The sequence below is a fragment of the Lepidochelys kempii genome, chromosome 6 (genome assembly GCF_965140265.1).
Source record: "Lepidochelys kempii isolate rLepKem1 chromosome 6, rLepKem1.hap2, whole genome shotgun sequence".
Classification (NCBI taxonomy): Eukaryota; Metazoa; Chordata; order Testudines; family Cheloniidae; genus Lepidochelys; species Lepidochelys kempii.
In genome coordinates this window covers 26,575,090-26,601,743 of record NC_133261.1, presented here as the reverse complement: position 1 = coordinate 26,601,743, position 26,654 = coordinate 26,575,090, and the positions used below count along the sequence as shown (strand labels likewise).

At 50.3% G+C, this 26,654-nt stretch overlaps 1 protein-coding gene across 1 annotated transcript in view; it reads left to right on the top strand.

Moving 5' to 3' along the window:
• The window catches only part of DUSP8 (dual specificity phosphatase 8), an 83,152-nt gene that overhangs the window by 21,541 nt on the left and 34,957 nt on the right, over nucleotides 1-26,654 (top strand). The window contains exon 3 of the mRNA XM_073347225.1: nucleotides 13,594-13,732. Within this exon, the coding sequence (XP_073203326.1) occupies nucleotides 13,594-13,732 (139 nt within the window). The remainder of the gene's footprint in view (nucleotides 1-13,593; nucleotides 13,733-26,654) is intronic.

Sequence of the window (26,654 nt, the reverse complement as noted above, 5' to 3'; positions counted from 1 at the left end):
GGGGTTACCTCTGCAGTGGGCGTGGTCATGTGCAGCAGCAGCAAGGCAGGACGGATGCTCTACATGTGTGCATGGGGGCGGTGACCAGTGCTAGGCAGGGAAGAGCCTAACCTGGTGATTATCCGGTGCCTTCTGCTGGCAAACCTGCAGGGCTTCAGGAGCACAGCATCCCTGCAGCCAGGCCGAGGAAATCCCCACAGCAGTAGCCAAAGGGAGCTGGACCAGCACTCCCCATTGCTCCTCTCTTCCCATCCTTACCCCCCATATGGACACTTTAAAGTCACTGATGGCACCCAAACTTCAGACTGGTGCAGGGCATGCATGGCCCTTTATTGCTGGCCAGCTCGCACCAGTAATCCACCTAGCCCAGTATCCCATCTCTAACAGGGGCTGCTTCAAAGGAGGGTGCAGAAGACCACCCCGTAGTGGGTAATTACATAGCGATGCGGGCATTGACCAGAGACAGAATTATAATCCCCTGGGAATGACACTGCGGTGCTGGGAGAGGAGACACTCATTGGTTTAGCTTCTCTTACCTTCTTTAAGGCTGAAATTTTTCATGGTGCTTCCCAAGCCCGACGCGAACTTTCTTCCACTGTACTTCCGAGCGAGCCATTCGTTAATATCCTCTGGCATGCTGTACCTCCATAGCACTGGAGATAATCCTCAAGGCACCCTCGGGGAGTTAAGCAACTTGTCCCAGGAAGCCAAGGGTACCTGTCAGAGCTAGGACGAGATATCTAGGGGCCAGATCCTCCACTGGTATAAATCCAGTGTAAAGCTCTGTTGGCTCTATTTGTGCACCAGCAGCAGATGTGGCCGTGGTTTTCCTGATTCCAAGTCCTGTGATCAGGCCTCTGAACTGCACCTCTCCTAAGGAAGTGCACTTTGGGCTGATGAAAACAGTCCGACTGCAGTAACTGATGAGTCAAGAATGCACTTTGCTCCCAGTAGTTTCAGTCAAAGTGATGTTTGCCATTGATTTCAGTAGGAGCAGGACTGGGCCTTATAGCCTGCTGATGTCCCTTTAAAAGCATATTTTAGACCCCAAATCTAAAATTCTTCTCCCCCCCGCCCCCCACCAAAAAAAATCCACCAACTCTTAAATTTTTATTGGGCGTCTCGGTTTTGTTGCTTGGTTTGGGAGCTGGGGAGTGCTGAATATTCCACCTAGTGGTTTATTGCACCACAAGGGGAGTGGGGCCTTATGGGATTTGTGGTTCTTAATAACTGGCCTCTTGGGGAAAGGAGGAATTTCTGTGTCTGCTTCCAGTGGGGCAGAAGAGGAGGTGATGATAACTGCTCCTTTAGGGCAAAGGACAACGATTCCGGAGTCACCCAGAGCAGGGTTGAGGGGAGGAGCTGCCAGCGTCCCTCTTTGTTCCTCCCCATCAAAGCTGTTGGGATGATGAGAGGAGCTGGGGATAGAGCACTTGTCAGGTGGATGGGATGGGATAGCAGGGGACCTTTAAGAGGAGGTTTTTGAGGCAGGGAATGGGACTTGGATCAGGATCTTGGGGTTGCAAGGAAGGTGTAGGGACTGGCTGCTGGCATGGATGGGCAGAATGGGTAGCAGAAATTGAATGTGGCTGCAAATTAGAAGCTTAAAGCTAGAACAGGAAACATACATACTCTTAAATAAATAAACCAACACTATTGCCAGCTCTAATTCCCTACAAAAGAGCATTATGCATTTAAGGTCAGTTCTCCTAAGGCCTTCGCACCCGGCAGCTCTCATTGAGAACAATAGGAGCTGCTGAGCACTTGTGAAAATCTGGCCATTACTCCCTTCCCCATCTCACTCCACAGGAGCACAAACAGAGCAAACACCAAGGAGGACAAACAACCCACCTTCACTTCCAGAGGAGAAACTGTTGCCCGTCTGCGTATGCAGTATTCCTGCTCGCTGTTCCTATAGTGGTTTGACAGCCTAGCTAGTGTTAAGACTGAGCTTGATCCATTTATGATCAGGAGTATAAGACAGGGTTGCCTATGATAGCCGGGGATTGGACTCCATGACTCAGGAGGTCCCTTCCCGTTCTATGTCCTATGTATGAGCCAGTGGTCCAGCCTGCTGGGTTAATGGTCCATGGGGGGGAGGGATAGCTCAGTGGTTTGAGCGTTGGCCTGCTAAACCCAGGGTTGTGAGTTCAATTCTTGAGGGGGCCATTTAGGGATCTGGGGCAAAAACTGGGGATTGGTCCTGAGCAGGGGATTGGACTAGATGACCTCCTGAGGTCCCTTCCAACCCTCATATTCTATGAAAGCTGACTGCATGGTGGAGCAGCCAGGAATCTGTCCGAGGAAGCTGGCATTGGAATGTAATGCCAGAACGAAGTGGCTGGTCCGGGCCGAGGAGTGGGAAGGGGTTGTTGCCTGACTAGGTTCAGAGATATCACCGCTAAGTTCAGCTCTGAATTCCGGATCTTCTGTAGGGTGACCAGATGTCCTGATTTTATAGGGACGGTCCCAACTTTTTCTTGTATAGGCTCCTATTACACCCCCCCATCCCGATTTTTCACACTTGGTGTCTGGTCACCCCAGTCTTCTCTAATGGGTGAAACTCCGCTCCTAGAGCTGAACCTCCTGTGCTGAGCGAGGTTTGGAAATCCCAGTTTGAATTCCCAGCTGGTAGGTTGTCCGTTACAGAGAGGCTTGAGCTATGACCAGGGCCAGCTCTACCATTTTTGCCGCCCCAAGCAGGACGTCTGAAGACAAGCTGCCGCCGAATTGCCACGGCCGCAGAAAGACGAGACACCGCTCTGACGGCACACAGACTGCTGTCCCTTTCACAGTGCCGCCCCAAGCACCGGCTTGGAAGGCGGGTGCCTGGAGCCGGCCCTGGCTATGACCTCTGACCTGAAGCTGGGTTTACCGCCAACGATTTGGACAGGGTCGGGTTGGCTTGTCCTCCCCTGTTGTCTGCAGCCACAGAATTACACCAGCTGCTGGGCCTTGGTGGAACAGCAGCTCCCTCTGGTGGCTGGTTCAGGTAATGCACAGTGTGTGCTCCCTCTGGATCTCTGTTCAACCCAGGTCCCCCTCTTTGTCTATTTCAAGGTACGGGCTGCTGGTGGGTCCCCCCTACCCCCCCCCACTGATGCAGCACCATTCCTGGCACTTTGAACAATATCAGCCCAGTGTGTTAAATACATGCTCCCTCCCCCATCACCACTATTTCTTGGTTCCTGGAGTGGGAGTGCCAGCTGAGTGGCTCACCCTCATGTGATCCTGTGGGGGGGTGTTTGGCGGGGGAGGGGGCTGGGGCCAGGGAAGCTGCTGCTGAGTAGCAGATGGCAGGAAGGGTGACATCATAGGCTTGATTGTCCTACCCCATTATTTTTCCTGACAAGCCTCCCGCCCTCCTAGCTGGCTTCCTGCTGACAGAGTTGGGGCTGGAGAGACAAAGGCAGCCAGGGATCCACACCAATTCTCCCCATACTTTTCTGGGTTTGGGGGTGTCCCTGACACCTTCCCCCGCCATCCTGCCTTGTCCTCTCTTGCTGTCCGGCTCATTAAGGGAGGAAGGGGGTTGCTGTGCTACCTGTGTGGTTCCCTGATTGGTGTGGCCTTTGCCCTGCCTCATTGGGCGGTAGGGGGAGGCACGGACTCCAAGAACAGCAGCCCCTGCCGTGCCATGCTCTCCCATCTACTGCAGAACCCAGGGGGTAGGGCAAGTTCACTGTGGAAGCCACCTGCCACTCCTCTTTTAGGTAGGCATGGCTGCTGGTGAGAGAGGGGAGCTGGTGGAGAGGGGTATGTATCCCCTTCCAGCTCTGTGCCGGCCGTTCTCCTGCATTCAAACACCTGGTCCCCTCTTCAGTGTTTAGTGTGGCTACCCTGATGTTCCCACTCTGCTCTTGCCACACCCTCTTTCCGTCCCTCCCTCCCTCCCTGCATCAAGAGGGGTAATAATCTCTGCCATGTTATCTTGGCATCAGGAACATTTCCTCCCCCCCTCCCCCCTACAAACCCTTTCAAATGCCCTGCTTTGGATCATTGCCAGGGATGAGTAATACTGACACCTGGCTTCCCTTGTTAAAATGTCAGGCAAAGGGGCATGTTGGCTGGACAGCAGGTATTGAAAATTAAAATAGTTTTTTCTGGGGCTTGTATTGAAATGGGCATATGATTCTCCTGACCTGCCTGAGTGAGTGCAAGAAGAAAGACCATATCTAAGCCATAGGGTTCCTAACCCCATGTGCTCAGCAGACCCACCAACAAGGCAGGATCCTCTTGCCCAGGAAATAGGAGAAATATCAAAGATCTACAACCCCTGTGGCCTCTTAGCCAACATCAAGCTCTGCTACTAGAGCTGTTTGCAAAATTGGGGCTGGAACCCTTTTTTCCAGTTAACAGATGGCCTTTACACTAAATTAAAAGGTTACCAAAATTTTGAACTTTTACAGCTTTTTCAACAACAAACAGCATTTTATGGTTGTATTTTTGTTTGTTTTTTTAAAGGAAAATTTCTGCTAATTATTTTTCTTGGGCGGGGGGGTAGGAGGAATAAGAATTTAATTGCTTTTGGAACATTTCACAGGAAATGCTTAGTACTTTGCAGCCAGCTCCACCTGCTACCCAGTTCGGAAACGCGGCTGCCTCTGGGGTGGAACCGCATTAGCGGTTAAACAATGGCCACTCTTGTGTAATGTTGCCATCATCTTTTTTGAAGGGCTGCTGAGGAAGTAACTATTGTGTTAGGGGTGATGTGTATAGGGAAAGCAGGGGATCGTTTTATTTGCGCTGCCTGCACGTCATGAAGTGATACGGAGCTGCTGTTTACTTTGGTACAATGAGTCACTGTGTTTTGAAGTATTATGAGGTCTCTAACGTGTTTGGATGATACCTAGCTTTCATGTAGCCCTTTTCATTTCTAGATCTCAGAGCACTTCACGAGAGGGATAAGTATAATTATCCCCTTTTACAGATGGAAAAACCAAGGCAGAGAGAAATGAAGTGGCTTGTCCAAGGTCCCCCATCAGGCCGGTGGCTGAGTTGGGAACAGCGCCCAGGTCTGAAGCCCCAGTCCAGTGTCATTCTGTAATCTAAACCAATGAATATGTAAAATTACTCAACTGCTTGGGCTAGGAGCTGTACCCAACTGAAACTTCAGGGGAGGGTTAGATTAGCAAGAATTTGGCTAAAGCTCTTGGACTCGCATCCTGACTCCTACGATTCTTTACATACTCCATCTTATCTGAAATCCCCATTGCCTCCTGCCATGATACTGTGGCACTGGCTCATCATACTGACTTGTAGGGAAGTCCCAGTAGCACCTGGGTGTTGTGTGGAAGTCTACTATCTAAGCAAGCGGTCTGACCGCCCTCCGGGCAGCTTGTGAGAGCTGGCAGGATCATGCCAAAAGTCGCTGCAAGAATCTACGCACCTTGCCAGAATTTGAAAAAGCTTCAGCCTCCTGCTCGGGTGTGGAGTGCTATGAAAATCAAAAACACTTCTGAGAGAATGGTTTTTAGACTTTTTTAACGGGGTGGGGATAAACAGGCTATTGCCTGGCTAAGGTACTTATATGGCCCCCATCTGCATAGGATCTGAGTTCTATACAGTCTTTAACTTTAATGGATTTATGCTCACAACACCCCAGAGAGAGAGGCCGATGCTGTTATCCTACCTCTCTGGGGTGTTGGGAGCATAAATCCATTAAAGGTCACACAGGGAGTCTGTGGCAGAGCAGAAAATGGAAGCCCAGGTCTCCCAAGTCTTGGGCTGGCGCCCCAACTTCTGGACAATTCCTCCTCTTACCTGAGTACTGACTCTATAAGAGAGTTCTCACAGCTGGGTGAGGAGGGATGTGAGGATTTCTGATGGGGCACTTCTGCACCATTCTGTGCTCCCTCCCTCTCCCCTTTCCAAAGGCCCAGATTATTATATTACGGGTTTAAATAATAATACCTAGAGAAGGATGTCCCCAGGTGCCCTCCAAAGGCTTTATTCTCCCTCCTGCAAAGCACTGATCAGCATCCTGTCAGCTGGTTGAGGGAACTCTCCTAAGCCAGGCTGCAGCAGGCAGAATAGCCTGTAGGGAAAAGCCCTGCAAGAGTCCCCATCCTCAGCACCAGCAAGTGGAAAGGGGGGTGGGGGTCAGTTTTATTGCAGTGAATTGTTTGACGCAGGGCAGTGTCTGAGTCTTCATGCTGAGGAAAGGGGGCTTGAGCGCAAGAAGTTTGAAAAGCGTTGTCCTCACCGCCGTGGCTTTATCCTCTGCTGAGCTGCACCTGGACTCTGAACGGATGGGTTCGTTTAAAGCTGGAACGAAAAGGGATGTGAACTCTTCTTTGAACCAAAGCCACTGAGCTGGAGACCTTTTGAGTCACACTCAGAAATGCAGCTGGTTGAGGGGGTGTTGGCTTTGTTTTGTTTTTTGTTTTCCCCCTCCTCAAAGGCTTCAGTACAGGAACCTTAATGAGATTATGGGACTGTGGGTGGAAGGTGTCTGGCTGCAAACGTCCATCAGTCCTGGTTCACTGAGAAGGTTCCAGCCTGGATTGTTTAAAAGTCCCTACCTGCTGCATTGCAGGGCACCCTGTAGATACAGTAGAGCAGTCATGTGATCCTGAATGCCCACAACATCCTTCTCGTGAGGACGTGGGTTGCTGAGGCAATCATGACATAAATAAGCGTAGCTCGTATCAATTGTGTAGCAAGAGGAAACTCCCTGTCTCCATGTCCCATCTGACTGGTTGGCCAATGACTATCCTTTTGTGTCTGGAAATGTCAGCATGGCTGCCTGTGATGTGTGGAACTGCGTTAAATGGCTGGCTGTGCCAAATGTCTCCCAAACTCTGGGAAGTCTCCATTACCTGGGATTCCTCAGGCAGTTAAGACATGGTCTTGGGAGAGAGAAATAGATTCCTTCTCCAGTTGAAAGGGGGCTTCCCTTTGTCTTGAGCCAAGGCATGTTGGGGAAGACTGTAGACTACTGTCTGAGCTACTGAGGAAGCTCAGTTAGTAGAGGACAGGTGTCCAGTGGTGATCACCTGTTCGCTGCCACAACAGGTACCTTGGACAGGATGTCTTGTCTGGTATCCGGCAATGACCCCTAAACAAAAAGAAGCACCTACTGGAATCAGCAGTTGGGGTGGGGTGGGAAGGTTTGAAATACCAGCTCTTGTTTGCAAGCTGACTCTAGTCCTGGTCTTCCCACAGTAATTCAGGATGCACTTGGGGTGTGATCTCTTAACCCCTTTGACAGTGTCAAACGAGGCACTTTCTGGCAGTGGATTACCATGGTGATGGGCATTTCAGAATCCTAGGGGTAGAGCGTCCTTCCATTCAGATGATAACTTCAGGCAGTCCGGACCCAGCTAGATGAAGATTGGCCCTTGGGAGAGCAAGGTGTGTCACTTGGTGTGAAATGGTTAATTAGCCCCAGTGCTTCCTGATCCCTCCGCAGCACTGGGTCACCTCCCAGGTAGCTGCTGCTTTCCCTGGAGAATGTGCGAGGAGGAGTCACCTCCTCTTTCACTTTCTTGTAGAGTTTCCTCCAGGCTTATGCTTGCTCAAATAGTATCCATATAGACACAGATCCTGGCTTCAACACCTGGCTCCCCTGTCAACTTTCCCCTCTGTATGGTTAGGCCCAAAGATGGCCTAGCCTGCCACAGTGTCAGAAGCGTGTTTTACTGTAGACCGCACTCATGCCCTGGGATGGCCAAGACAATCTACTAGGACTCATCTGTCTCACCTCTCCCAGACTCTTCAGACAGGAGTCCAGTGCTTCTCCGCTGAACACTTGCACAATGCCAGCTAAGGCTCCGGCCTTGTGTTCTTCCTTATAGCTGTGCTAGGAGAGGTTCTGCCAGCATTGTGAGCTTCCCCACAGCATTGCCGTGAGAGGCTTTAAAATTCCAGCGGCATGACCCAGCTTGGTATGTCAATCCAGCCCTGTCCCCTTGCCCATTGCAGCAGGGGACAGAACAAAGATGGAGGTGGACCTGTCCCCCAGCAGTTCTGTAACCCTGCAAAGCCCTTTTGGGTCAGGCAATTAAGGCAGCAGTGAGGCTTGCTTGAGGGAGTACTAGAGCCTGCAGCTGCTGGTCAGGGCAGGCCCAAACTGTCTGTCCTCTGTTCCTTCAAAGCACCAGCTCAGGGTTGAATTTGTCCCTTGTTGTTTGCCACAAAGGAAAAATGCGGGGGGGGGGGGGGATTTTTAATACATTTAAAAAAGCCGGCCCTCCTGTCAGCCTGTTTCCGAGCTCTCACCCGCAAACGCAGTGTTTGTTTATTGCAGCTAGGCCATGCGAGGCCAGGGCTTGTTTGGCATTTATATTGCCTGAAAGCTTATAACTTTAATAAGATGTAAACCGTGTCACATCTATCTGCCGTTGCCCAGCAACCCTTCAGTAATGGGCAAAACAAAGCCTCCCGGTGTGGAGGAACACTAAATCCTATTGTGGGATAATTTGGCCGGCAAGCGGTTCTCTCCCCTGGGGGCCCCCTGCACTTGAGTGGGCACCCTAGTGTGCGAGGCTAAGGTATATGTTCTATGGCAGGGTGTGTCCCCACCCTATTGGGAAAGGATCATTTGGAGCATTTCAATGCCGTGGTGTGTAGGGTTGATGGGCTCCTGACAAGATCAGGGTTATTGATTTCTTTGGGAGTAGAGGACACTTAGTGTCTATCCAGGATGCGACGGAGAGGCTTTAGGAAATGTGTACAAAGCCAAGCAGCTGCGTTGTCCCATGCTGTGCTTTTGTTTGCCCCTTCCCCCCTCCAAATGTTTTGGTCCACATCTATTCCTCCTCCCTATGTCATGGAGCACTGGGAGGTGACCAGGCTCTGAACAGGAGGTTCCACCCACCTGGGTTGTAATGTTGTTAGTGTTACAGTAGCGGCATGAGACCCTCAGCTGAGGTTGGGGCCCTGTTGTGCTAGGTGCCGTACAGATATTGAGCAAGAAACAGTCCCTGCCCCTACTTACCATCTAAATAGACAAGACAGACAAAGGAACTAAGGCACAGAGGGACTAAGAAGTTTGCCCAGGATCACACTGTGACTGAGCTGGGGATTAACTAAACCCACAGCTCTTGAGTCCCAGTCCAGTGTGACTACGAGACCATTCCTTTCTTTCACTGCTGGCTATGCTAGACTGTTGATTGTCCAACAGCCAGGGAAAGTGGGCAGCCTACGAGTTTGAGGTAGGACCTGAGAGTTTGGTGCCTGAGGTTCTAATCCCTGGTTCTGCCCCATACTTACTGTGTGACCCTTAGAAAGTCACATATCCTCTCTTCGCCTCTGTTTTCCCATCTGTGAAATGGGACAGTACTTCCCTACCTGAGCTGGATGTTACGAGGCTTAATTAGCCTCTCTCCAATGCTTTGAGCTCCACAGATGAGACACACTATAGGGAGCGCTGAGTATTACTGAGGCTGGAAGTTCTCCCTTTAAACCATTCCTGAAGGAGCTTGGAGGGTACTATTGTCTCAGCCCCGTGAGAGGCTGAGCTGCGGATATTGCAGATGGCTCAGCAACACTTGGGCTCTGTTTGGATTTGGGTTATTAAACAGTGCCATAAAGGGATGTAGTTAATGGTTAAAAAAAATCAAATAAAATCCTGGGCCAGATCCTTTGCTGGTGTATATCATTATAGCTCCCTGGAAATCACTGGAGCTATTCCAGACTATGTGAGCTGAGGATCTGACCCTGTCGTATGAAACTCTGAACCTGTATTAACAATAGCTCCTTAGATTATTAAAAGTGCAAGGGACATCTGCCCTGAGGTTGGCAGACACCCTAAACTGGTGATAAATTCTATAATTAGATTTCACCAATCCACTAACAAATGTGAACTCCTGGATCACTGCAACAGTCTTACCATAAAATCACAGATAGACTGGAGAGCCCAAAGGGACTAGCCTGCCACCCAGGCAAGCTGGACTTAGTGATAAATAGTCACACCAAAAATCACAAAATATTCAGGTTGCTCCCTGTTCTAAGAGACCAGTCGCTTACCCTAGATCCATTTGTGCCTTAGATCTCCTACCAAAAACAATCCTATAGTAAACTAACTAAGGCTTTATTGATTTAAGGATTTATTGATTAGGAAAAGGAAATAAGAGAATTATTTACAGGTTAAAGCAGGCAACATATTTACACAAATGAGTTCAGTCCGTGGTTCCAAAAGGTGACAGAGATGTAGTAATCTGTTCGCACTGAATGTCTTTTTAGGGCTGACACTGGGGAATCTCTGCTTTTTGTTTCTTAGCTCCAGCCCTTGGAAGTCCAAACTGAACAGGAAAGTGATGAATAATTTTCATGCCCGCTATCTTTATTTCTCTCTCCTAGAATTCAAACTAATGGGATGTGCTTTCTCACACTAGCTCCTTCATGTGTGTGAGGGGACCATTAAACCAGCTTTTGTGCTGTGACGTTCCCGGATGGCCCACTCAGTCTTGATAGCCCTTCTGTGTGAGTGGGGGAACCACTTGTCCTCAGTTCAGAAGTTCACAAGCTGGCCTCCAGAGACCTCCCGCCTCTCCTGTTCTTGCAGGCCTGGAGCCTGGCAATGTAGGCAGCTGTGGATCTCTTTGCTGTTCAGGACACTGGAGAGCAACAGTGCTCACCTCCCTGTGCTGCAGAGCAGAGCTGAAGAAGCTGGGAGTGGGGTGGAGGCTGAGTGCTGTGCTATGCCCTGGGGGAGTTGGCGCCACTCAGCAGCTCAGGGTGAGATGGGTTGGAGGGCACCAGACAGGGTGGCAGGGGAGGTGCTGAGGTGGGGTATGCCTGGCGACTCTGAAGGCAGTGGTCATTTGGCACCAAGCCCCGCAGAGTGGGGGCAGGAGTGCAGAAGTCACTGCGAGCACAGTGGCAAGAGTTACCACCCATCAGGCTCTGCTCTCAGCCCAGGTAGCCGTTGGGAATGGTGGGCAGGGCCAGGGCAAGGTCACGGACGTCTCCGATGGCTGAGGATAGGATGGGGCAGGAAGTGCTTGGCGGGCTAGGGAAAGGCAGCTCGGATGTTTGTCTGCAGGGCAGTCAGTAGGTTGTCAGGCGATGCTGCTGGCCAGGGACTTCTGTTAAGCGTGTCGTTCTGTGGCGGTTGCTGCCGAATCAAAGCTCTGAAGGGTTCATGAGCCTGGCACAATGGCAGGCACCTCCCCGCGCTTGCCCCGAAACCGAATTGGAGCAGGTGAGTGACAGCCCCAGCTCTCGATACCTGGGGAACTGAGATCGCCAACGCAAATACAAGCCTGCATTGCAGGGCACAGCAAACTCGCTACACAGACAGCCCTATACTGTAAACTCCTTGCCCAGCTGCACAGTATCTGTGCTAAACTGCTCTTTGGGATATAATGGAAAGGGCTGTTCATTCCCTGCCTCTCTCCCTCCGCCCCCCAAGTCCTGCTAGCAGGTTTCATGCTGGCTCTGCTTCGCAGCTGCTGCCTCCCACCTACCACAGAATGATAAATATGCCTCGCCCCAAAGAGCGGGAGGCTGCTAGCTTGCAAGGCAGGCGTATGCCACCCATCAGCCTATTCAGCAGGTGCACTGGGCTGTGGCATCACAAGGATCTGATCAGCCTTTAAGGCGTTAACTTTTCATTAGACACAGCAGCCCCTGGCCGTGTCTCCCACTCTCTCTCTAATCCTGCTGTGGACTGGGCACCATGGAACCTCTCATCAGAGAGCGATCTCTTCCTCTCTCAGCCCTCCCTCCTGAGAATGGCTGAAACCCCAGGCGCAAGCCCTGAAAGCTGGCACGTCTCACTGGTGCGCCTGAAGTCACCAAGTCTTGGGGTGGGTTCCTGAGGATCTGGGAACAGCAGCTGGGTCTGTACACTGCTCACTGCACAGAAAGGTGCATGGGAGGGTCAGGCTGATGATCTCCTACCCCCTCCACCCCCCACAGTGCTCTCTGTGTGCCGTCCCTGTTGTTAGGAATGCCTAGGGAAAGGGGGAAATGAGAGGCCACATGGCAAACAGCTGACGTGGGGATGTTCCCACAACTTCTAGTACTAGGGCTAAGCTTGGTCTGCAGGAGACTTTGACTTGGTTTAAGCTCTCCTAACAAAGGAGACTCAGAGAGCTGGTGAGAGCAGCTGGCAAATTGTAATTGATTTGCATTGGGGTAACACCTGAGCGGGAGTCCTATTGTACTAGGTGCTGTACATGCACAAGTGAGAGAGACCCTGCCCCAATGAGCTTAACATCGACATGGGCAAGACAGACAGACAGGATGGGAGGGGGGGAAATAACTTGCCCAAGGTGGCAGAGATGAAGTGACTTACCTTTGGTCACACAGTTGGTCAGTAGCAGAGCCAGGAATAAAACCTAGGGCTCCTGAGTCCCAATCCAGTGCCCAATCCACGGGACCTCACTGTTTCGCGTATGAGCTGATGTGCTATCAAAACAAACAGATGTGATTCTTGAGGTTGGCTGTGCAGAGAGATTATAAGGTGGCAATTACAGCCTATGCCTCCCTCTCTCTGGCTGGCCCTGAGAGCATCCCTGCTGTGCAGGGTTCAGTCCCAGCTACCTTGGCACCAGAAAGAGACCGGCAGATTGGAGAAGACCAGGACAAGGGAAATGGGGGACTGGAGGGTTTGCTTGTGAGGAATTGCTGAAAGAGCTGGACAGTTGAAAGCTGGCTAAACGGGGAAGTGAGTGTTTGTCCTGTGGAGCTGCAGGGGAGGAATGGTTCGTGTGTGGGTGTAACTGGAGGATGGGGATGAAGTGAAGGAATGGAAAATTTAGGCAGGGTATTGGGGTGGGAGGGGGGGCTTGAGAGTGGGATTCTCAGAAGTGATCTCAATTGGCCTGATCGCTCCCACTGGAGTCCATGGCAAAACGCTCAGTGACCGAGCTGGGAGTGAAGTGAGGCCAATGCTGAGTATGTCAGAACACCCCACCCTTCCTGTCTGTAAGAGCTGCTAGCCTGGGGAGTGGTGAGCGAAGCCTCCTCGCTTGGGATAGGACAGAGTCCTGCACAGGCTGAGGTGGCAGGGGCAGGGCTGAAGTAAATGTCATTGTCGTCTCATTCCTCTGCTTCATGTAGACAGTGGTTCCCATCTCTCATCTGAGTTATAATGGGGGCCAGGGGGCTTCCCTCTCCATGTCCATTCAGGACAGGCCTTCTCCATCCAACTGCCTCAGTAGATCCTGAGACCTGACCTACAGGAACCATCTTCTCCTGGGGAGTTCAGTTTCCATGTCCATTCAGCTCTTAGTTTCTGCCAGTAGACCCCAGACCTGTTCTGGCAGAGCTGTCATCCTCAGGCGTGAGTGGGGGAGCCAAGTCTTCATGCTCCTTCAGTTTGGAGGAGCAAAGTTAATCAGCTCCATAACCTTACTGTGGCCACCAGCTCCTCTTCTCCCTCCCTTTCTAGCTCCCCTGCTTGTTTCTTGCTCCATCCCTGGTCTGGAGGGACCGTTGTCTCCTTGGGTGTGGGCAGCAGGAGGATTCACTCCATCCTACCTCCGTCTGGGGACTCTTTTCCAGCACTGAAGTAGGAAAGCCTTGGCAACACAGAGCCTAAGTGGAGAGCAACAGAACTACCCATATCCAATCCCTGGCCCGTCTGCTATCTGCCCCCTACATGCTGTAATGCTCTGTTGTGGTGGTTCCCCCCCCCAGGTGGAGGCGGAAGAACACCAGGACGTGGTGGTCTATGACCAGAGCACACGGGACGTGAGTGGCTTGGCTGCCGACAGTTTCCTCTCCATCCTCCTGGGCAAGCTGGACAGCTGCTTCCACAGCGTCTCCATCCTCACAGGTAGGATCTGGCTGGGATGCCATGGAGAAGTGGGAGCTCTGCCCCTGAACGGGGATGGGGAGGATGTCTCCCTTGAGTACAAGTGGTTGTGACTAGTGTTTCTATCTCCGGGCCAGGCACTGGGTCACCAGCACCTTAGGGTGCCCATGGGAGTGCCTCCATGCCTTTAGGTGACACTCCTGGATGAACTGTGCCATCTCCCAGAGATGGGACGTCCTTAGAGGGTGTCGTGGCACCAAGAAGGCAGACTGGCTGCAGCATCTATCTGGTTCATCACCAGTCCTGCTCATCCGTACCCCTGTCTAAGCCGGCCTTGGGTGCCACAACCTGTAGGCAGGTGCTATAATGGGGGACTGAGACATCTGTAGAGCCTCTCATCCCAACGCACTTCTCAGTCTACCTATGAGAGTCCGTCTTTTCACCTGCCACTGGAAGGCAACGACTTCTGGGGTGGAACCCAGCAGCTGTTTAATACCACACTGAAAAATACCACAGTGCTTCTAAGACAGGAAGTGAAGAATTCTAGGGTAGGGAATGAAGACTAACATCACCACAGTTGAAAATGTAGAGGAAGTTTGCGTTAGGCAGGATGTAATTACTTGAGCTGGAATGTGGCCTGGGCACCAGGATTAACACCCTTTCTCTTGCACCATGGGATCTGCAACAAGTGCTCAGCATGCCCGCTTTAGATCCGCTCTTAAAGAGAGCGCTTGGGTTCAATGCTGGGAGCTCAGCAGCCTGAGAGAGGGAAGAAATGTGGTGTGTTCCCCATGGAATGCAGCCACACCCAGTGCTGCGCATATCTGAAAGAGGGACCCATGTGCCATGGTGCGGATCTGCTGCCCAGGGTCTCACTAACACATCCCACAATTAGCAACGCAGGGCTGTCAGATGTTCAAGGGGGCTGTCTCCACTCTTGGCTCAAGAATGGAGGGTGAATAAGGACAGTCTTCCGTGTCTTGAGGTGCTGAGTGTTAATGGTGTGTATGTTCCTTGATACCTTACAGTGCTGGCCCATGTCAAACCTACTACAGGGATCATGACCTCTGCATAGTGCCCAGGCATCGGTAATGTGGCCCTAAAGAGGGGACTGTCTAAAGGTCTTATTGAGATACAGTTGGCAAGGGAAGGTGGGTGTGAGCGAGAAGAGGGAGCTGGGGGTGGCTCCAAAGGACCAAATTTACTTGGAACAAAACTCCTTGGGTATGTTTAGTGCCTGCATTTTGCTCCACACAGACAGAGACCCCATCCAGAGTGGGATCTGAACAATGCTAGGCCCAGCATTGTTCATCCATGACTGTTTCTGCTATGGTTTTAGCATGATTTCTCCAGAGAGACCTTGGCACTCAAAATAGAATACATCATAATGGTAGATATTGGGGTGGGGTTCTTTTTCTTTTCTTTCTTCCCAAACTTCGTCCTAGGTAAACCATGCTGCGCACTTTCCTGGTAAGCATTCTGTCCAGGCCACGGCTATATGTCCTGGTTCCAGCACAGCACAGCCCTTGCCCACATTGCTCTGGGGAAAAAACACTAGCACCCTGCTGGGAGTGAGCGTGTCGAGGCATGGGCGTAGCCAGCACGGTTCTGCTCCCACAGAGAACCTTGCAGTCTTTGCAGCTGTGTTTCCTGGGCCATTTGTGAGCTTGCCAGATGTCTCCAGTCTCACTTGTAAATGGGCTTCAGAGCCGTGCACCCTCTTGAGGTATTTGCCAGCGCCGCTCAGTTGTGCCCTTCTTCACTTGTTCCCTCTGCATTAAGCTGGGCTGCCACCCGAGCTTGCGTTTCCCCAGGGAGCTGTCACTTGGGAACAGGTATGAGCCAAAGGCTGTGCTAGCTTGGCTTGGCTGGTGGCACGGTGTGCAACCGCAGGGGAGGTTTGGGTTTAAGGCTGACTTTGGCGGGGGGGTGCATGGCACATCCAGCCCGTAGGCTGGTGATATTGTTCCCTGTGGAAGGGCAGCATGACAGCTTGTAATGTTTCCTGGGCACACACAGACATGGATGATACAGTCTTTCTGTAGGCTACGTGGGGATTAGTCTGCATGGCTGTTGTCTATTGAGCTCAAGGAACAGCTCCCCGAGCTCAGTCAGTAAAGCAAACTCATTGATTAAACATTGGTGTCTGTTCTATGTGTTCCCCCCAGTAGAGGGCGGTGTTGTCCATCAACACAAAACAGCTCCATTCAAGCTCCCACAAGAAGAAACGCAAGGCTTCTGGACATCAGGGCGGCTGTAGGGATAGGGCTTTGTTTGCTCTTCTGGCTCTTTTTCCTCTTGTACCTTCTAGCTCCGATGTTTTTAGGGGACGTTCTCCACCTGTCTCCTGCTTGGAGCCAGTCCCATAGTCAGAGCAGCCAGCAGGGCTGTTGTGTAACAGAATAGCTTTGCTGAGGAGAGAGCATGGATGGGAGGATGTGGGTGGAGAGGGCAGGGAGGTTGTTGAAAGTATCCAGTTACTCTCTCCCAGATGAAATCATCCACCCCATGCTGCTTAATATTTAAAAAGTGAATGAATTACCAGGACCCCTTCCAGAGCACCACTCATTCTCGCGCCTATTAAAAAAAAAACACGGGGGGGGGGGTTTCTTCATTCAGAAAAGGAGGAGTGGAGGTGGAGGAGTTATCGCTGGAATGAATCGGGGTCCCCTGGGTGTTATCCAAGAAGACAGAGCACATGAGAGCAAGTGAGCATGATGTTCTAATTATAGCCTTGCTGCAGAGCAAGTGTGGTTCTCCCGGTGCCGGGACAAAGCTCACGAAAAGCAGCATAGGGAATGAATGAATGAAACGCGCTCTCTTTGGCAGGACAAAGAAGGGGATAAAGAGATGGTGAGCGGGTGTTCGTTCTGGCAGCTAGGAAGGCAGGGCCGCCTGGCTTCTTTCCCATCCTGTAGCCATCCTGTGCATTCTTCGCTGCATTGGACCCCGGCAGCCTGCTCCTGCCCTTGGACGCAAGGCACATGTAGGCACGTGCAGCGACTCAAGCTGTGTTAGCGCTGGTAGGACTGGCTCCTTCAAGGTCACGCTCTGGAGGTTAAAGCAGGGGACCCCTAGCTTCTGTTCCTTACTCTGCCAGTGGTGTGCTGTGGGGGTTTTTTTTGTTGTTTTTTGGGGGGGTTTTTTGGCAGCAACTGTTTTTTTGCCCTCTGTGCAATGTGGATGAAATTTGTTAGCACCTATGGAAGAGTCTGGCTCAGTTCCGTGCTGGCCAGGTACAAAGGCTGCATCTAGTTGTGGAAACCACATAGCAAGCATAGGCTTTTGTCACAAAGGACAAGTCTGTGATGAATGTATGACCTTAGTAATCTGAACTGCTCTGAGATTCATGGGGCTGTTTGTGTACAGTGCCTAGCACAAGGGGGGGGCCTTGATTTTAGTTGGGCCCTCAAGGTGCTATTGTCGTATGCAGAAGAAATGCTCAAGGAGAAGGCTTTGACTGTACCCAGGGCTTTAAAATCCCCCTCATCACTTCAGAGGCAGCCAGCGTAGTCGGGCACAGGGTGGGAGTGATGTGAAAGAGGACCTCAGGCCAACGAGCGAGCATACTGCTGCGTCTTGAACAATCCACCAGTGCAGTGAAGCCTGGTTGAGAGGAGATAGCAGTAATCCAGGCTTGTGGTCGGCAGGGCCTGTTCTGCAGCTCCAAGGTCACTGCGGCATCAATCAGTGCAGAGCCCTGCATAAATTGCACAACGAGGTGAAAAGAAACCTCTTTACCAACCTCTGCAGGAGCCAGCTCAGTCAATGGGGATGTGTCAGGAGCATCCTCCTTGCCATGACCCCTAATGCACCAGCAACACTTCTGCTTTCCCAGGGTCGAAGAAGAGGAAGTTCCAGTGCATTTAGCTGGCAAACTTGCCCAGGCCCTCCCTCCAGAGCAGAGACCCAGCTCCAGGCGTGGAGCAGTAATTATTGCTAATGCTGCCCCATTCCCAGATGTGTAGCGATTTGCATGCCACTGGCTAGGCAATGAGAAACCACATGAGAGCAGAAAGGTGTGAGTCACCCTCCTCGTACTGGATTGCATGACCAGGTAGTACAGTGGCACAGAACCTCAAAGGTGTCTAGGAACCTAACTCCCATTGCAAATAATAGGAGTTGGGTGTCTCAGCCCCTCTGAGGATCTGTGCTAATGTGCGCGTCTCCTCGCTTTAGCTCACAGAGTCCATAAGGTGAAGTACAAAATGCAAACTCTCCTGTGCTGTACGGGTGCCTAGGGAATGGCTAACTGGGGGCAGAGTTCTTCTCACCGTACTCTTTGCTGTCTGGCTGGCAGAACTCGTGTCGTGTCTTCTCAGCTACGGGACAGCATTTAGGACTTTTATGGGTCCCCCCTTTTTCCCTCTACACAGAACTACCTATTACCTCCCCCCACCTCCCCCCCCCCCGGTGCCACACGCTAGGGGTACATCAGCACTGGCGTTGGCAGGTTTCCTTTCCAGCTTGAGGAGATGTGGCAGCACTGGCTCTGATCCAGCTAGCGCACTAAAAAAAGAGCAGTGTAGCTGGGGCTGCAGGCGTGGTGGGAAGGGCTAGCTGCCCTGCGTACACCCCTAGGGTGTCAGGCGGGATTAGCAGCAGGGCCATTAGCCAGTGCAGCCATGGCTACGCTGTTATTTTTAGCACGGTAGTTCCATCTAGCATGAGCGCGGGTATCTCTGCCCAAGCTGGAAATTTACACCTTTAGCTCCAGCGCAGACCTAACCTCTGTGAGTGACAGCTTGGTTGGCTGGGAGGAGGATGGAGCAAAGAAATAATGGAAATAAAATTAAGCTTTGTGCTGATGGGCCTCTTCCATTATCCTGGGTCTTGTCTGCCAATTGTAAAGCTGGCCTATTCCCTCACCCTCCCTCCAGTGCCTCACTACAGCTGCTCCTTTTGCCCACTCTGTCTGTAAATTAAAACTTGCCCTACTCGTTGACAGCAAGCATTAGGTTCTGCGCTGCGATCTGTCTGTTCGGTAGCATGGGCCAAGTCTAGCCTTCTGCATTTCCAGCTCCAAAACAATAGTTGTGTACAAGAAACCCTGGAAGAGAAGTTCCAGCCAGCCGGCGGGGGGGGCGGAACATGTTCCCAGAAGTGGCTGGTAGTTGCCTTGCTGAGGTTTTGGCAAAGCCTCTCGCGTTCCTTTTGCTGTGGCATCACGAGCTGCACACCCTAGAGCCTGCCAGTTCGCTAATGGGAAGCACAGACCACTAATGTGTGGAAAAAAGGAACCAAAATATAGAACACTGGGTCATTGCTGCTGAGTTTTATATGGAAATCGTGACTCAGAAATACTGCCGAAAACATTCGGGAGGTGGGGGGGCTAAGCGCGCGCGCACATATGCAGTTTTCTCCTTCCTGTAATGTGGGGCAGCAGCCAGTTATTTTAGATGCCCGTTAGCAGTGCTTGGGAGGTCTGAGGGGGATGTGCGTGCTGGGACTGATGCTGGTCTGATGCCAATGGCAAGGCACTTCACCAAAAGCAGTGGCATCACCCACCTGCAAATCTGGCGTAAAGGGGACCAGAATGAAGCCCCGTCTCCTGCTTGTATATAAGGTTTCGGGGGTTGCTCAGAAATGCAGCCTCCAATGGAGATTTGGAGCCAGATTCTCTTCTTGTTTATGCCAGTGTCAATCCAAAATAACCCCGCTGACTTCAGTGGTTGGACTCTGGATTTACACCCGAATGAGTGAAATTGGAGACAAGCCCTTAGTCTCTCCAGTGGAAGTGTCTTAGGGGCATGCTTTGCTGCCCATGACTAACCCTTTGCCCACATCCTATTGCTCGTTCTCAGTGAAGGTTTTGGGGTGTCTGCTCCTAGAGGTTTTAGACTGAATCTCTTCCTGCAAAAGCTGGCCTCCTTGCTAAGGTACTGGACTTGGACTCAGGAAATCTGTATTTCAGTTCTGCCACACACGTCCTGTGTTTGACCATGGACAAGTCACTTCATCCTCTGCCTCCGTTCTCCATCTGTAAAATGGGGATAGTCGTCCTGTTTTGTCTGTTTGGATTGAAAGCTTGTTAGCACAGGGATAGTGTCTGACTGTGTCTCTATACAGTGCTTAGCATAGTGGGATCCTGATCCTAGTTGAGGCCACTTGGCAGTGCTGTAATATTAATAATAATAATAATGACCCATCTCTGGCCAGCCAATCTCACTTGCCAAAACACCTGCCTTCAAGAAACTGCAAAAGAAGAACGCTAGAGAGGCTGAAGAGAGAGGGGGAGAGAGAATAACGAAAGCATCCTCTGATCCCTTCTCGTAACAGGTGTTCTTGGTCTTGGCTTCTTGTTGTCTAGTGCCATAGCGGGCCTGGGTCTTCCCAGAGGGGTAAAGACATGGGCCAAGATTTTCCAAAGTGACTCGAGATTCTGGATGCCTCCATTTTGGGGTGGGCGAGACACCTTTTAAAGGGGCCTGGTTTTTGGAGGGTGGACGCTCCGCACTTCCTGGAAATTGGACCCCTTTAAGTGGTCTCAATGAAGGGAGTCCCCAAAATGACTAGTCACTCTTGAAAAATGGTGGCTCGTGGACCTGCTCAGCGGCACTCCCAGTCAAAGTCAAAAAGGGCCCGGAGAATGCCAGTGCTGTGATTTTAGCTTAGGGGCTGCAGTATTTTTCCGCTGCTGGGTGAAAGGAGGAACAGTCCCCCTTTCCCAGGGCCCCTCAATAGCACATTGTGCTAGGTGCAGAGGGGGTATCTGCTGTGTTTCAGAGTGCGGCTCTCAGCCGTTATATAATGATGGCTAAACTGAGCACAGGTTGACACTGACAGAAGCTCTGTGACCTGAGCCAGACCTTTCCATCTGTTTATCAAAGCCGCCGCCGCTGCTGCTCTTCCAAGGCAGGCGAAATCATTGTTTAAAATGGAGGAAAGAAAGCAAATCTCATCCCAGGCATTTGGTCAAATGCAGGGGAACCCAACCTAAGTCCCAGCTGCAGGACCCCAGTGGGGAAGACTCACCCAGATGGTCTGACTCGTGCTTTGCATTTAGATCAAAACTACAAATTCTGATATTAAAAACCAATTCCCCCCCCCACACACACACACACACAGACTCCTAGTCTCATCTTCGGTCCCTTCCTGTATGTGGTGTATTAACGCCTGCATCATGCTGGGGTGTTCGCCTGCATCTCCTTGGCGCATAAAGGTGCGTTTTCCCCCACTGCTTTTTTGGAGATGATGGGAGCTTTGGGCTTCAGTTTCCAAAGAATGACACTTCAGTCTGTGCTGAGGCCTTATCTACACTGTGGATGTTGATTGGTGGCTGGACCCAGTATAGCTGCATGGGTATAAGCCCTGAGTGCAGCGTGCCCTGGCTTCAAGCAGGTTAGCTCCACCAGTACAAATGGCAGCTTTGCCCATCAGCTTTAGGAGTTTGTACTGGTGCAGCTATGCTGGAGACTGTTGGCAGGGTAAATTTCAGTGTAGACAAGGCCTCCACCCCCTGCAATCTTACAGGCTCAGGACTGCTGAGGTGAAACAGAAAACCTAAATCACATTGCATCTGGTTTATTTTCTGGTTCAAGGGGCATGGATGAGACCTCTAAACTCATTGCACTTGTGACCTTCATGGCGAAGGTGTATTGAGAGCAGTTCTTGATGAGGACTAAATCTGTGTGTCCTGTTCTCCGACCAATGATTTACTCCCACTGGCAGCAGTATGGAGCTGGAATTTCCCTGTGGCTGACGCTAGTGAAACATGGTGGCTAATGAAACTTGCAGTAGTGTCCTGGACAGCCAGGAATTCCCCTGTAATAAATAAAGGCCTTTTGCTTTCCCAGCACGGTCTAGTAGCTTGAGCAAGGTTGGAGATGCCTGGCTTCTATTCCTCATTGTGATGTGTTGGGCAAGTCACTTCCCCTCTCTGTGCCTGGGAGTATGTCTACACTGCGATCAAAAACCTGCGGCACCAAGTCTCGGAACCCAGGTTAGGTAACTCAGGCTTGCATGGCTTGGGTACGGGTTAAAAATTGCATTGTAGATGTTTGGGATGGGATGGAGCCCGAGCTCTGAGAGCCTCTAACCTCATGAGTCTTAGACCCTGGGCTCCACCCCAACCCTGAACATTTTCTAGTGTCTCCGCCGGAGCCCTGGGATTCCAAGTCAACTGACCTGGGCCAGGTGTGGCCGTGCCGCAGGTCTTTTATTGCGGTGTAGACATACAGTTTACCCTTGCTATGTAAATTCAGAGCCCTGCCCTCTTTTTCTTATCTCTATAGCGAGGTGATGACTCACTGGTGTGGCGCCTCCTGCAGGTCATCTAGGAATTAACTCTTTTCCAGCGTACGGCGCACCCTCTGCAGGCTGGTGTCTCGCCTGCCGTTGGCCCCGTGTCCCTCCTGGACCCTGGTGCCCCTTTACCTCAGGGTTCTGCCTCCAGCAGTATCCCCTTACTCTGGGTTTCCCCTTCCCAGGGAACCCCCTACCCTCTAAGCCCACCTTGCCTCAGTGGCTACCGCCAGCCATCATCCCTGGGGCAGACTGCAGTCTGTAATGGCCACGCATCATTGGCAAGGGGGTAGGATCTGCTGCCTTTGCCTTTTCCCAGGCTGTATCTCTGCAGCCCCGTACCTTTTTTAGGCCTTAACAAGGCCTGCAGCCTGGGGTTTTACCAGGCTGGAGCTCCCCTTGCCTTTCCCCAGCACTGCTCTGCCTCTTGTACCCTGCTCCCAGGCAGCTAGGTCCTTCTCTCTCCACTGCTAGAGAGAGACTCCTCCAGCTTCTGGCCCACAGCCTCTTATCAGGGCCAGCTGGGCCCTAATTGAGTTGGCCACAGCTGTGGCTGCTTCCCCAATCAGCCTAGCTTGGTGGCTTTTAACCCCCTGCTTATTGGAGTGGGGCAGCTGCCCCACTACAATCCCACATGACTCCTCAGCACCAGTCTTCTGCATTGAAGTGCCATGCTGTGCGTGAAAGCAGCCGCAGATGGGCCTGAAAGGAAGAGGAGGGGGGTAATGGGATAGAGGGCGGGAGCCCCTAAAGAGTTAACAAACCAGAAGGCATGATGATTCCAAAGAGTCTGGGGGGTGGAACCTTAGAGTCCATTATTCCCAGTCTTGGAAATCATCTCCTTGTTGCTTTCTTTTCCTTTTTTTAAACGTATAAATAGTGCTGCTTGCTGCCCTCCATCCGTGGGAGCAGAAAGCCTGTTGATTTATATGGTTTTCCTGACATCACATGAAGTGGTGGAAAACTGAATGGAGCCAGCATTTTTCCTGCATTACGTAATGCCCCCTTTTCCTCCCCTCCGAACTGTGCTATTCCAGCAGGAGCCTGACTGTTCTTTAACCTCTGTTTAGTTCAGCATAAACTCTTGCTTTTTTGCAAACTCCGTCTTTGTTTTTTATTGACGGCTGTTTGTTTGTTCAGCAGCAGCTCTTGATGGCCTCTGACTGCAGGCTCTTGTATTGGAGGACTTGACACCAGCCAGGGTATTATTTGGAGCTGAGCCACCATTGCATGTCAGCTGCTCTTCTCCTCCCTTTGCGTTCGCCTGGGAAGGATGGGTGGGACTCAGGGGGTCCCTGGCAGGCTCCCATGTCAGTGTTCTCCCATTTTACAATTTCCAGCTGCAGCCCAGTGCTTGGGAAGCTTCCCCAGCTGGTTGCATCTGCATGGCACTTTGCATGCCTGGGCCCACGCTGCCATACAGCCTATACCGGTTTGTTATAGCCCCTCCCTTTCCCCAAAGCCCAGAGCTAAGAGCTTTGTTCCTAGCTGGCCTCGGACATCCCTCTGAAAATCAAATCTGAAGCCACTCTCCTGACTAATAAGGCAGGTGCACAGCCAGTTGGGCAACACGGTGACCCCTTCCCAATTACCACTTAAAGGGGACTTTATTGATTTACTCCGAGGCTGCGGCACCAGCGTAAACCCCTAGCATGGACATGCTGCTTACAAAGCGAGCTGTATCTCCATGGTTTACACTCGGTGCAAAAGAGAGAACAGCCTCCGGTGCTTGACAGATCATGGAGTCAGGGAAGTTACTCCAGATGTACGTGGGATGACTGAGAGCCTTGCCCCTGTAGGGTAGAAGAGGGAAAGAGCCAGGGCAGAGGCGTGATTTTTAATTTTGGGGAGGTGTTTGGATCCTGTGAAGAAGTATCTAGGCCTTGTCTATGCTGAGGGGTTGCCCTACTTCAAGCTGCTGGTGTATGTGCTGGTACAAACCCCTATAACCACCATAAGCTATAACTGGTGCCAGCATTAAGGAAAGGGGACTCTGTGCCCATTCAGATAGTGCCTTTGCTTGCCTGCACTAGGGGTATGGAGTGATGGCTGTCCCTGGGGCCCTCTGCCACGGTACAGCGGGTAGAATTGGGACCCACTAGGATTATAGGCGTTAGATTTTTAAGAGGGGGGGAGCTGTTCTTTCCCATCTTGTGCACTAACCTGAAACAGGCCCCTCACTTGCTTTCTGAACTCCAGTCATGAGCTTTTCATCTGGCTCTGATGTATGTGTGAGATCATCCCCAGTCCCCAACTCCCTCAGTTTGTCCCAGGTCTGCAAGGAATGTTTTAAAATTTTCCAGTCCTGTTCTTTCTAAATTTGGAGCGTCTGTTTACTCCCAGGATTCGTAAAGAATGTAACAATATCAGCGGTGAGAAATCTCCCCTCCTCCTCCCCCTTTGGCAAGCAAATTGGCCCTGACAGAGCTGGCGAGGGGCCCAGATCATGTACAGCCTAATGGTACAGGAGCAAGCCTGCATCTTCCACAGGAGCAGCTTAAATGTCGACTCACCCTCTCATTTGCTTCCTGCAAGAAGATAAATACTAGGGGAAGGCTGCAGGCGTGTGTTAAGAGCCTTGGAGATGCCTCTCATGCTGGTTTGACGAGCTAGCTGCCAGTATTTGGGTTGGTCTATTTAATTGTTCCCTTTTCAGCCAGAGTACTCAGCAGGAGTACTGCCCTCCAGCTTGGTGTAAAAACAAGCTGTCTGGGCCCTATTTTTGTTGAGTAAGTGTCAGTGAAATAGTGGATGTGGGAGAAATAGTCAGTATGATTTATTGGGACTTTCCAAATGCCTTTTTGATGAAGCCCCTCCCAAGAGGCTATTAAGGAAGCTAAGTAGCCATGGGGTGAGAGCTGAAGTTCTGTACTGGACTAGGACGTGGCTCAGAGACAGGAAACAATATAGGAATGAAGGGCCAATCCTCATCATGGCAGCAGGTTAACACTGTGGAGTTGTCTCAAGGTTGTGATGGTGCTTAATATGCTTATCAGTGATCTGAAAAATGGGATGAACAGGGAAGGTTTGGCCACATTTGCAGAAAGCACACAATTGTGTAGGATAGTCAAGACTAAAGAGGACTGAAGAACTCCAGAGGGACCAGGGTGGATTTTATTTAAATCATGATTTAAATCAGTAGTCAGGAAGACTTGATTTTAATCATGAATTTCTACGTAAAAGTGCATTCTTGTTGGTTGTTATAACCTTAATACATATTCTTCAGAACTCAGAGATAGATGCAGGTTTCATTTTCAGAAGGTACACAGTATACATTTTTAAAATTTTGAAAACTTTTCAGATTAGTTTTACAGCTATATCAGAAAACAAATGATTGTTTGGTTATTTCATTTACCAAAGGTAATTGAAGCAGATGGTTCACCTCCCAATGACTTCATAAATATTTTCAATTCAACAGGTTTATCATTAATATTTGGAGGATTTTCTTGCCATGCTGTATTAGGAGGAGAACATCACCAAACAGACATTAAAATTGTTTGTTTTAACTGAAACAACAACGTTATGTATTCTGGATTTTTTTCTTCAACAGCAAACTTACAATATTTTAACAAAACAAGCATATGAATTTTTGAATTTAGTTAAAAGAAAAGGAGTGCTTGTGGCACCTTAGAGACTAATGAATTTATTTGAGCATAAGCTTTCGTGAGCTACAGCTTACTTCAGTGGATTTTCCACTGAATGCATCTGATGAAGTGAGCTGTAGCTCACAAAAGCTTATGCTCAAATAAATTCGTTAGTCTCTAAGGTGCCACAAGTCCTCTTTTTCTTTTTGCGAATACAGACTAACACAGCTGCTACTCTGAAACCTGAATTTAATTAAACATTCAAATTTTTTAAAATTTGTTTTTGTTAAAAATGTTTCACTAAAATAGTTAAATGAAATATTTTTAAAGAAAAACAAAAATTAAATGGGCTATGTCAGCCAAGTCAACATGAGAAACTTAAAATATTGGCTTCTGCAGCTAACTCAGTCGTCTTCACCTTCATTTTCCTGTTTGTTCATAATCTGGAAAAGAAGAACAAGCTTTCCTGCTTTTTCAGGTCCCAAACTATTTCTTAATTTGGAATGAATTAGTCCAAAGGAAAAAAATATTCTTTCTACACTGGCAGAAGAAGCTACTACTGTTAAAAGTGAGATTATCACTTCCAACAGTATCTGAATCCAAGTGCTTAAGTGACTTCCACCAGTTCACTAGTGTGCCTTTCTTTAAAACATCATCAGCAAACATATTTCTTGAATGGTTCTTATTCCCAAACTGGGTCTCTCTTATGGCCTGCTGCCATTATAGGTTTTCCCTTCTAGTGAGAGAATGGTATGGTAGATCTCAAATCAATGAAGGCTACACTCAGAAAGACCTCAAGACTTCTGGAATATGCTGCTCAAGCAGTTTCACTTTTATTTCTACTCCCTGTCCCTCCCTTCTCAAATTTATCTCCAGACTTCGTCTCCTTGTCCCGATCTATTCTGCCCCCAGCAATCTTCTCTTCATTGAACTTTCTGAAACTTTGCACTTTTAGAGAGAGGACTCTGTGTACACAAATTTGCAGAGGGGCAATAGGGTTGAGGTCTGTTATTTCTCACCTCTATTTATTTATTTATTTATTTAAAACATTTTTTGTTGTTAACAAGCATGTTATCTCTGGAGACACAAATCCACAGTTTGAGAACTGCAAAACT